Source organism: Echiichthys vipera, assembly GCF_963691815.1.
Source record: "Echiichthys vipera genome assembly, chromosome: 7".
Classification (NCBI taxonomy): domain Eukaryota; kingdom Metazoa; phylum Chordata; class Actinopteri; order Perciformes; family Trachinidae; genus Echiichthys; species Echiichthys vipera.
In genome coordinates, this window is record NC_139832.1 from 13785820 (window position 1) to 13798318 (window position 12499).

The window sequence follows — 12499 nt, forward strand, 5'->3', positions numbered from 1 at the left end:
GCAGTCAGGAGCTGAGGATAATCGTGTGGTGTAGCACACCATACAGAGCCTGGTCAAAAAGCAAAGCACTCAATATCTCATAGGAGTGAATTTAATGGCCACTGGTTGCTCTGAGCGCTTGACCCTCTCCAAGAGGCTCCATGTTAGTCACTCTCCAGTGCTTTCCAATTGAAACCCAGCCAGACTGGTAGATGAGATTTCAACTGTCTACTCAAAGCATGGATGACTGTACCACGAGCTTCAGCTGGTCATTACACTGGTGATGCTCTGTATGCTCATAAGAAAGCCAAACTGGATGCTGACATCGTCGGAGTTTTGCGGCAGTTTCCAAGTTTAGGGCTTTGTCACACTCCAGTCTGCTTATAGGCCAAGTGGTTTGAAATGCGTTGCAGATTGTTTTCAATCAGTAATTTGTAGTACTTTGCCTTTTTCACAGTGATGGAAAGTAACTGAGTACAGTAACACCAGTACTGTAATTAAGAACAACTTTGAGGTACTTTTACTTTACTTGAGTGCTTCCATCCTTGGCTACTTCACATTTTCGCTACATTGACTTTACGAAAGGAGTTACTGCTTAATTTAAAGATCTCTATTTTACATACAAACCATGATATACAAAATGTGATGCATGTTATTGTTAAATAAAACAAAGATTCCTACTGGTGTAGTATTGCTACTTTTACATTAAAATACTTAATAATCCTACTGCTTTTTCCACAAATACAGGCATTGGCCCTTGCCCCTTCGTTTGCAGACAAAAGTAAAAAGAAAGAAATTAAATAACATTGCTTGTGGGTTATGACCAAGTTGAGAACGAACCACACAACAGTAAAAGCTTGGACATACTTGGGGTTTTAAACGTCTGGGACCCAGCTGACTTTACCTGAAGGCAGCCAACCAGACTCATTTAATGTGGATTTATATACAAGGTGTCTTGCTTAACATAATTATCTAATGAAGCATGAGCACGGGAAAGCAGTTTCTGCAAAGTAATTGAAAGCAGTCTTTGTTTTATATGACAGAATATTGCTACACTCACACAGAGCTTTTTTTTTAAGTATCATTTTGAAATAAACAGACAGCTTCTCCTTATCAGCCCATTTCACTTCTGCCAATGCTAATCTGTTTTAAAGAAGCACAAAATTGGCCCTTACAAGTGAAGGGAAAGATGCTAGAATAAGCCACAGACACTTACTCTGTGCTTCTCTGCAGTGACATTTAGTTAGCCTTTCTTGTCATATCGTTAACATGACTACAGTATAAGGGATACCTCTTCATAGCTGTCATGGGTTGGTATTCCTGCTGTGCAACTGAACCTGTGTGCAACATGTATAATGTGCTGCTGTCCTGTGCTGCCACCTAGCGTTCAGAAATGATCCTGGTGCTGGTTGCTGTCAAATTTGCATTGTATTCAATGTATTCTGTATATGTACGGGACGACCTGGTGCTTCAAAGGGATTTTATTCCTGAGTGTACAGTGAAGGCAGGAGAATTCAGTTTCATCAGTGGCAGAAGCTAATTTTATTAAGAAAGAACTGGATTATTCAAACTCTACTTTAAGCTCAAGAACCAGAAGCCGTATGTAGCAGAAAAGAAAAACCTATATTGTGCCAAGTAACAAGATGTGAATGTGTTACACACAAATGTGCAAACAGACTCTTTTCAGCAGCAACGCCACAGTAACTACATTTTTGCCACCATCCTTGACTGAATCGCAATACACTTGTTTTCTATTGACATACAACATATAAAATATTTTTACAAAACAGCTTTTGTGACCCATGTATATACACTTTTGCATATAAAAAAAGTGTGGAAAATGTTTAAATATCACTAGCGCTAAATATAAAAAAGTTCAGACTATTGCACAACAGCCAGGTAAGGGCAGAGGGGAGTGATCACTGGAGCAGCTCTCCGCAGCCTTTAGGGTTTTCTGCGCCTGTAAAAAGCAGAAAGTTAATCAAATACCGTGCTGTGTACTGTAGAGCACATGCTATTGTCAGGTGTGATCGGCAGACGGCTTACTTGGTGATCCCGTGATGCTCATAGCCAGGACCCATATTTGATCCGGCCCTCATCTCCATGGCCACAGAACACTGCAAACACAGCACAGATTACAAATCTACCTAAGTGTTTGCATTAATCTGAAAGATGGATTAGCAACACAATGAATAGATCTTATGAAGTGTGTGTTCAGTTCTCTATTTATTTAACTCTACTGAGAGTCTGTAGTTAGAGGGGGTTGTAGTGGGCTGCATTATATTAGGTGTTGAAATTATTCGTCATCTCACATAAAATGATCCAGTAACTTGTCATGTGTGTTTTAAGTAATTTGAATATCTTTTAGGTTTTGGATTTTTATGAAGTCCTAAGAAGCAATTTTGATAATATAACATTTTGCGTAATATTCATTGATTGATGGAGAAAACAATCAACAGATCATCAATAATGAAAGTAGTTGTTGTTCGTAGCCCCTAAATCAAAGCAATTCCAAGCTGCCGTTTCTGATGTTGCCAATACGACTTGATGTTTGCTCATGGGGGAATTGTTGAGTTTAAACCTACTCTATATGAAAAGTGTCCTGAGATAACTGATGTTTTAAGTTGACATTAATAAAATTGAATGACAAAATTTTAGTCAATGCGATTTTTAACTAAAAGATGTTCGGACGTGGCAACCTAGCTTCGATACACATGCAGAGTCAAGTTCATTACACATGAGAGAGAGATCATAGGAGAAAAATCCATATTATCATCCTACCCTCGTCTCCACATCAGTCCAAGCTCCATCTGTTCGATTTTCATTGGCAGGTGTTCCTTCTGAAGATTTTCTTTTGCGCCTTCAGACACAAATGTAAAGACACACAAAAAAAAAGTTGAAACATCACTATAACACCGGCTAATCTGTATAATAATTGTCTGCCGGCTTCTACCTTGGGACTGTGGTGAGCTCCTGTTTCAGTGTCTCGATGTCAGTGAACTGGACAGACTGTCCTCCCCCTCTGGTTTTAATCACTTCACCCTGAAAAACAAAGAATAGTGAGTTAACAGGTGGTGCACGTGTTAATATTGTCTAATACAGAAGTTACACTGGGTCACACCCTTGCCTCTAACCATTGTTTCATCCCCTCCATGCAAGATGTAACATACCTGGACTGACACAGAAAGATAACCTACTTCAAATACCAGTTCATAGATGACTACTTTGCCTCATTCGATCAACTATTTGAGTTTTAACCTGTCAAAGGCCCACTTCTTTAGATATTTACAGATCAGACACTTGGTGCGGTATCAAATATCCTGCTTTCCTAAAGGCACCTGACACCCAAAGGATCGGTATCAGTTCTCATAGCTTAATATCCGGCCTGAAATCTGCCCCTTTAACTAAAATAAATGCAGCAGCTATAGCAGCTTCCACTGTGACTGAAATGTTGGTGGATAACTGACTCATTATTGAGTAGTTCAAACAAAAGCCTCTTAAAAAGAAAACAAGGACATGCTAGCAGACTGATAATCAGAATTAATTTGATTACCATTTGATTTCACTTTATTACTCAGGCAAAGCATTTGCTTTGGAGGGGTGGGTGTGTCAAACATCCTGCTGCAGCTTACTTACCTTAATAAGTTGGGTCTGTATCTCGCCGTCAGAGGCGACCTCCTGGTGCGTTAACACGTATCTGTCACACTTTGACAGGGCCTTCTCACTCGGTGCAGACACCTGGATGGCATTGGGGATGACTGGCTGCAAAACTGTACCCAGGTCCATGCTAGAGGTGGGCTTGTGGTCCACCCACTTCTCCCCGCCAGCAGAGCGGGAGCGACGGTGCAGTGGCCGCACGGGTGTCACAGTCTACAGAGCGGAGAACAAATAAAACATAAATAACTAGTGCAGAGGATTAAATCACATCATGGAAAAGAGATCCATCATAAGACTCGTTAATGGCTGTGAATGTCTTCAGTTGTAGGAACCCAAATTTGGGGAAAACTGTCGAATATTCTGCCTGAAAATCTGCACAACACTTAAAAACCTAATCAGAGACGCCAGTTTTCACTACAAAATCTTAAGCTGCTTCCTGTAGCTAACTCACTGACCCTGTAGCTTCTCTCAATTATGTCTAGATCAAATGTAGGGGAGCTGGCCTCTTCTTCTTCCCTAGTTCGACCTAGAGCTCGCCTCCTGGCCCGGCTGGCTGAGGAGCCTGCTTTGGACTGGGTTCTTGTTGGCGTGCTGGGGGAATGGTAACCCTGCCTTCTATCTTGGGCCGCCCGATGCTCCCATGAAGACACGCAGGTGGCAACAGACAAAGAGCTACTGGTGCTGGGGGTGGGGCACGCGGGCCTTGGGTTCATTTCAACCTCCTCAACTCTAGTGGCACTGACAGGACCTGGCACTGGACTGGCATGAGGAGACTCAACGCGGCACTGGGGAGCAAAGTGTAAAGACTGCACAGTTACACACATGCACGGTTAGATACAGTTAGTACAAAGAAATCACATGAGGATCACAGGTTACAGCAGCAGCAGACACTTGTACAGTCTAATATAATCAAATACAACAGACTTGAAATTTGATTTAATCGATCGTCGGTTTGAAACTCAAATCAGAAATTATATATATATATATTATAACTTGTGATGGTTCTAGCTTCTCAAATCATACAATTGGCTGCTTTTCCTCACCATGAATTATATTAGATTGGTTAATGTGGGGTTTTGGACTGTTAGGACGAAATGCGTATTTCTTTTTTACAGATTAATGTGTACATAATATATTCCAACTGAAACCAGTGTTTTTTTTTAATTGATTTACATCTGTCTAATAAATAATCAAAGCTGTTGCCAATTAATTCCAATCATTCACAGCTTGTTTAATATTGTAAGTTGAATATCTTTGGATTTTAGATAAGACATTTGAATAAGACGCCTTGGACGTTGGAAAGGTGAAATGGATTTTTCACCATTTTGTGAGACTAAACATTTGAGTGGTTGAAGTTTATAGGGAAAACAATTGTAAGTTACAGCACAATGCAATTCAAAATCACAGACAGCTTTAAAAGTTATTATAAGTCAAATTTTAAGTTTTATAACAGTTAACTGCTGCAGGACTAATGCACTGTACTACATGTACAGGTGTTTATGTTAATGCATCTAATGCAATCACATTGGGATTAGTAATGTTAGTCCAGTCAGGAAATTGTTAGTTTCAGGGAGAAGAAAACAGTAGCTGTCAACTTTTGAGGGACAGTTCTGTTTAACTGCCACCGTCTTGTAACCAAACATTTAGTAACTAAATAAATCAAGACTTAGGGAGGTGCTCTAGATGTGCATTATCGGCTCAACGTACAGGGATAGGTGAGGGCGAGGCGGATCTCTTTGCAGGGAGGCGCTCCTCTCTGGAAGGCCGCTGAGGCTGTGTCTGAATCTGAGGCTGCGCCTGGCGCTGAGGCTGTGTCTGAGCCTGAGGCTGCGTCTGAATCCGCCGTGGTGGAGGATCAGGACGACCTGGAGTCTTGCTTTCAGTCACGATGGCTTTGAGCTGCTTCAGCTTCTCGTCTTTCACCCAGAGCTTGTTTTGCATCTCCAGCTGCATAGCATTAACGCGTCGGTCCTGAACAGCAAGAGGAATAAGGTAAATAAAGTTCAACACCACTGACAAACGACCATTGGGTAAGGTGAGGAATAACAAAGCCGGAGTGGTCAGGCTACACTGGTTTATCATTGGGGGGAGGGGGGGCTAAATGATTAGTCTCTGTGTTATAGGAGGCGTGACTCACACATTCTTTCTCCCATTTGTACTGGGTGTCTGTGACCACGCCGTGCATGCGCTGCTCGATGCGTCTCTTGTCAGACAGCTCCCTCTGCAGCCTCTGCTCTCTGGTTTCCAGTTCATGCTTCAGCGAGCGCTGGTCGTCCTCATAGATTTTAGTCGTTTTTTGTAGGATGTCAATCTGGAACAGAACAGAACCATGTTGGACGTTTAAGAAACTGAGCAACATAAAGTACACCAAACCAATCAGCAATATTCCAGGAGGTTTTTTGTCCCACCTTGTGTTCTTGCATCCTGGTTCTCTTCTCCAAGCGTTCAATCTCTGCCTTGTTGTTCTGGATGATTTTGTCCTTCTCCACTATTTTTCCGTTTTGTTCATGAATGAAATTGTCTTTGGAAATGAGGTTGTTGTCCAGGTCCTGAAGCATGGACTTCATTCTGTTGGCTACAGTAAGAGGAAGGAGGGAATATCAGAGCCAAGATGAGAAAAACAACTTTAGGAGTAACCTGGAGAGCCAACGCTGCGGGTTGAGGGTCGGGCTAGGATGGGAGCAGGCACCTGCGTTGTTGTATTCATCGATCATCAACTGCCTGATCCTGTGTCTGTTCTCCAGAGCTTCGATCAGCCTGGGCAGGGTGATGTCGTCGTGGGGGTCGGTCAGCTCAGAGGAGGGCAGAGGTGGGAGGCTGTGCACCAGGTGGTTTATAACAGAGGGCACATCTGAAAAGGAAGCAGACAATTAACACAACTGCTCTTTTCTGTGTTTATAAGTGTACAAATGCAGCATTGGTCCACATATGAAGAAACTGGTGAATATATTTCTGCAGATTATGGCTTTCTTAAATGAGGAGTAATATCATTATGCATAAATATACACAGTTAAACAGCAGTTCAGCTTTAAAAAGAACTAACAAAGACCTGAATCCACTGCACCATCCATGTTCTCTTTTAGATGGTAAAATTCAAATTAGAAATGTCAATATTTTCTGTGTTTCATTTAAATGACTACTTAAATCCATTGGCGATACATTTAATGTTTAATATACATGTGTTTTTTTTAATATTAAAGTTATTGCTCCTTTTCTCTGGCTCTTCATACATTTGTTCCAATGGGATTCTATAGTAAAACATTATAGATAACCAGTCATAATTAGCAGATTTGGCTTGTACCGTGCATAACATACCTCTGTCTATCGGACCGCCACGCTCGTCCAGCTTGCGAGACAGTTCCTCCTTAAAGGCCTGGTTTCTATGGCGACGGCCCGGGGTGAAGCCACAGATGGGCCTGTCCACTGGCCGAGCCACTTCCACCTCCTGGGTCATCTCTGCAAACCTCATCACCAGCTGGACAAACAAAAATAGTCTGGGTCTTTTGTACGTCAGACGGAAAGCGGCTTACACGTTCTTTCAGATTGAACGTAAAAGGACACAGTGATGGTGCAGGAGGAGTTTACCAAGGTTTCCTCATAGTCATCTGCTTTGGGATTGACACAGACAACCATTCTGACTTTCCCCTCTCCGTCAAAGTAGTTCTTGAAAAGATGGGTTACTTTAGAGTCTCTGTAGGGGACCATCTGTAAGAGGGAAACTTACATTAGCTACATAGTTCAGCAGGAAATATAATGAAAGTATTGAGCTTTATTCTGGTGAATCATACCCTGTTCGTGCCACACATCTGGTTTTCTCGAAGTATCTCGATGCATGTCCGCAGATTCAGCAGAGACTGATTAATGTTACCTGTGAGGAAAGAATGCCGTTTGATCTCATGAGAACTTGAGCTACAAATAAAACTAAAACTTTAATGTTTGGAAAACAAACCTGCTTCACGTATACGAGTGCCTTCTGCCCCGGTCCTACCAGTACGCTCACTTCCTGCCAAGTCCACTAGGCACAGCTGACTTACCGTCACCTGGGTTTTATCCTGAGAACATAATTCAGTATCAACACCTGGTGCTCACAATTCATCCAAATATGAAACTACATGGAAGGTGTTTGGTTTCACTTTCAACTGACCTGAAGAATGTTATCACCATCTGCATCAAGAGGAGCCTGAGCCAGTTTCACAATGAAGACACTGTGGGAGCGGCTGGACTCTCTGTTCAGGCGGGTGTTTGCAACCTTCCTCTTCTTCTGTCCTGGAACAACATAGTATAGGCAACTTTTCAACCATGCTAATTAACAGGCAGCATGTTTACAGGTAATTTGAACTACTTTTGACTATTTTAGGCACTAAACTCGTATATGACCTGCTCAGAGAGAAGATTAACCGAGGTCATTTCCTGGCCAGAGTCGACCCGGAGGCCAGCAATGCCAGGTCAGTCTCATCTACAATCATCACTGCACTGTTTTATTTTATTATCTCGAATGTGACTGTTTGACTTCTAAACGCAGATCTTACAAGAACTCACCTCTCCAGAACACTTGAAATGCCTCCTCAGGAGACTTGACCTCGACCTCCATACATCCAGCCACATACATGTTGTGGTTCTGATCCTCTCTGAGGGTTTTAGACTGAGGTGGTCTACATTGAGTATAGAAAAGCGTTAGTCACAGACAACATGGAACTAAATTGTTCATGCAACACGTGGAGTATCATACATTTGGAGGGGGATATTAACTGTTACTTGATTTCAGCCATGAAAAAATGATCAGTGATAATCATGAAGCGCCATACAAAGCAACAGACATTCAGGAGCTCTGCTATAACAAAGACTACAAGCAGCAGATGGGGTAATGTATCGGGTTTTAGGACTACGAGAACATCATCAACACTGGAGACATTAGCAGGTGCAGTCTGCAGTCAGCTGCTCTGTCAGTCCAATTATGGGGTAGGGCCGAGCAACAAACGTGGCAGCGAAATAAATAATTAAATAGTAGAATAGAATTAAATAGTTATTTTGTTACTTTGAAAGTATTTTATTCAGGCAAAGTTCAGCTGCTTTTGTTTACTATCACAAGACAAAGAAAAGAAAAGCAAATGCTCACAATCTCCATGTTGGGAGAGTATTTGGCATTGTTGCTTTAGAAAAAAACACTACACGATTATTAACATGGTTGTACAATCTGTCAATTAACTAGTTTTCTCTCAAAGTAACTTGGACCATGTAAGAAATAATTCATGTCATTTAAAAAAAAATATTCCTAATTGGTGTATTTTCTAGATCCATGAATTAAAAAAAATATTGTTGTGGCATCAGTCCTGAGACCCAGCCCTACTTCTGGGTAACTTCTTAAACTAGAGTGGGTTTTTTTAGTATAAGAAGTTTCCATTACAAGTTTGTAAGTCTTAAAATGTCTCCAGTGTTGAAGAGGTTCTATTTACACGCTGATCTGCAGATATTTGTGAATCAGGGACAGTTCGTCTTAATCAGGCTACTACTCTGATGATGTACGAGTGTTCACTGATCACATACATGAACTCAGTGTTCAGGCGCACAGGTGTGCCTCCACCATTCCACCTAGTAGAAAGAAAAGACCATAATTGTCTTCCAAAAAAAGAATCACCTCTACAAACCACTTCACTTTAAATCTAATATTATAATGTCTCTGACTCTTAAATGCATGTTTAGATATCTGAATTATGTTCCTTTCACTTTGCATTTCCGGAACTCACTTTGGTTTGATTACATCCTCCTGATTTTCCTCCAGCAGGTCATAGATGTAGTTGTTGTAGATTTCTATGTAGGAGACGAAGACACTGTAGCTGCTGTCCTCGTCCACGCCATCCATTTTATACGCCTCCTCTGCCTTAATCATGTCAGCGATTTCGGGATCAAGCTTTTGTCTGAAACCACAGCAACGATTTCAGGTTATACATCAGTTACACTGCAGCAGAACACTGGTGCTTAACAGGACTCAGACTTACCTGGAGGAGGATGTTTTAGGAAGAGACCAGTTGTTTTCCCGCCTTTGGCGCTCCAATAAAGCATCGACTTCATTCTGGACCTCCATACCATTTTTGTCATCAGTCTTGAAAACCTGAAAAACAAAAATATGATGATTCAATTAGATATATTAAGTTACAGACTTTACATGGTATTATTTAATTGCCTGGGTACAAGAGATGATCAAGGACTCTTGATTTTTTCCTCTCTTACATATCTTTTAGCCTGGTATGGTCCTACACTGTTGAAGATCATGTCAAGTGAGCGAGGTAGAAGTCCACCCAGGCCTGGCGATCCGGTCATGGAGAACGTCTTTCCACTTCCTGTGACTCCGTATGTGAAGAGCAGACCTGCAACAACAACGCAGGAAAACTCAGTGGAGGGAAAATACAGAATGACTAATTATTGTGCAAATTTAGCATCTGGATATAATTAAACAGTTATCGTTTGGAAAAATACAGTCTTTCTGGAGCTGGCCGGTGCCCTTACCGTTCTTCCCATGGATGAGGTCGTCGACAAGAGGTTTGGCCACATGCTCAAACAGCTCTATCTGAGATGTTGACACTCCAAAGACTTTTTTGAAGGAATACTGTGTCTGGGAAGTGAACAAGTATGGAATATTTTAGGAGAAATGTATTATATTAAAACATACTAAGGGACTGCCTTTATCATCTCCTTTTGCTGTTGTCAAATGCCATAAAAATACCAAAACCAACAATGTGCTATTTTGAAATTTCTGTGGCATTTCTCAATCCATTTTTTCCTACTAAAGACAAAAAAAAAAGACAAAGACTGATAGATGGATACAAAGTCATTTTCAAAATCAGGCATGCGCTGTCATTTTAAATCAAGAGCAAGTGCATTTTTCAGATAATAGATACAAATTTGGTAAGCCTACATTAGGGCAGCAGGATCGTCCGTTTGAGTTTGACTCAAAAAAGTGTTTTTCCGTAACAATGGCTAAGATATATATCTGGCTTTGGCCACACAGAAAATACTTGCTGATGTACACAATGCATTATTGTTTTTGGTCTTTCCATGTGATTTGTTTACACAAATTACTCTACTGGTTACCTCTTTGTACTCTCCATTGCGGTTTGTTTTGAAGCCTTCAGGGGCGTGCAGCTGGATGGTGGTGCTGCTGATCACCTCAATGCAGCACTCCTCATCCTCCACACCCAGAGGTCGTACGCGACAGTACACCTGAGCAAAAAGTACAGGAGGAGCTTGTTAATGTTTTAAGCCACTGGTTCTCAAACTGTGGTACTTGAGAGATCTCCAAAATAAAAAGAAAAAAAGAAACCGTAATTAATAAATATAATACTAAGCTAAAAACCAAACTTTTAAGCTTTGTGAAATGTAATTTAAAATACGTTTAGCATACCCTGTTATATTTTTGTTTTGATATCAGCCGGTTACGTAGCCACAGTCGTGAGTTACGAGCTAAACTGTGATGGAAGATAGTCAGCAGAGGTAAAATGATTGGTTTGAAAACACTGACATGTCAGTTCTGATGCTATCCCTTCATACAGCGTGGCTGAAGACCGTCAACAATAAGTAATCTGCTGATTAGGAGTAAACCTTCCTGTCCGCAGCTGAACTGTGTATTTTAACATTGGTCTTAGTGATGGTACTTGAGAGAGCCTGATATTTTCCCAGGTGGTATGTCATGTACAAAGTTACAGAACCACTGCTCCAAGCTCATTGTGTCTTCTGGGGGAAACAGTTAACTTGTAACAGACTTTCCTCATAAGAAACGTTAATACAACTTGCTACAGGTATTCACATATCACGTCCCAAAAACAATGCGCCTCCAGCATCAAGTGCAATCAAGAAAACCCTCAATATTGTGACTTCCTATGTACATACACACAGGTTGGGCCTATTTTTATGGGGGCAAGTGAAATCTTTTCTGTTCAATAAGAATATGCAGTTTCCACAAACTCTATTTTGTGACTGCTAGTTATTTTTAATAATAATAGATAGATAGATAGATATAGATGTGTGTATTACCACACACCCCCTACAATTATGATGCAATTAATCCCTCAGTGCAGTATTTCCCTTGAACGCATGCTCTCTTATGCACATTTTATTGTTTACTGTAGATACTTGTGTACTCTGTTCTATTGTGGCATCTCTATTGTGTTTTCTGAATGCTAGCGTCGGTGTTTCTGATCCTTGAACAAACTCTGGGGACACTCACCCCAACCGGGTCCTTTTGGTTGCTGGGAGGCTTTTTTGGATGAGGCCTGCGGGGGGTTTTACCCTTCCTGGAAATAAAAAACACACGTCATTAGCACAGTACATTGTCAGTGTTATCTTTTCATCACAGTGAGCGATGATGCGTTAACAAAGCTAACTGGCGAGACGGCTCATTAGCTCCGGGCTAACGGCTAAGCTAACTAGTCTTCCGTTGTTTTGAGTCATAAACTCGAAATTCACCACTAGCATCGTACCTGTGGGCAACGCGCCTTAAAACAAAGTAAATAAAAACAAATATTCAGCTTTACTCACGGTTGTCTGATCATGGTTGGTCGCTGCTTCGCTGCCGTTTCGGTTCCTACAGTTTTGAACTTTCCCTCCGCCTCAAACCAGAAGGAGTTTTTCAAAACCAGCTCCCAGCAGCCAATGAGGGTTCACGACACGCGACCACGTGCTTCCGCCTTCACCTCGAGCCTTTTATGGAAACTACAGAAAAATGAAACAGTCCTCTGATAGAAACGTGTGCTACTTTCACAAGCATCGGCATCCGTCTGAGAAACTATGCAAACAAAAGTAAACAGCAACGAGGAGAACTGGAATCCTCACAGTGACAGAAGCTATCATCATTACATTATTATAATAA

At 41.3% G+C, this 12499-nt stretch overlaps 1 protein-coding gene across 1 annotated transcript; it reads right to left on the reverse strand.

Moving 5' to 3' along the window:
* Positions 1-2021: 2021 nt before the first annotated feature.
* Positions 2022-12228, reverse strand: kif23 (kinesin family member 23; the record flags this gene model as incomplete). Its single annotated transcript, XM_083916760.1, has 22 exons — positions 12169-12228; positions 11858-11924; positions 10726-10854; positions 10141-10246; positions 9865-10001; positions 9633-9745; positions 9381-9551; positions 9181-9225; positions 8176-8288; positions 7781-7902; positions 7586-7688; positions 7425-7504; positions 7222-7341; positions 6952-7111; positions 6326-6487; positions 6045-6211; positions 5774-5947; positions 5344-5607; positions 3616-3849; positions 2933-3021; positions 2761-2839; positions 2022-2096 (listed from the first exon to the last, which is right to left on the reverse strand). The coding sequence occupies exons 1-22, from the start codon at positions 12180-12182 to the stop codon at positions 2022-2024; spliced, it is 2724 nt and encodes a 907-aa protein (XP_083772886.1). The 5' UTR covers positions 12183-12228.
* Positions 12229-12499: the final 271 nt, after the last annotated feature.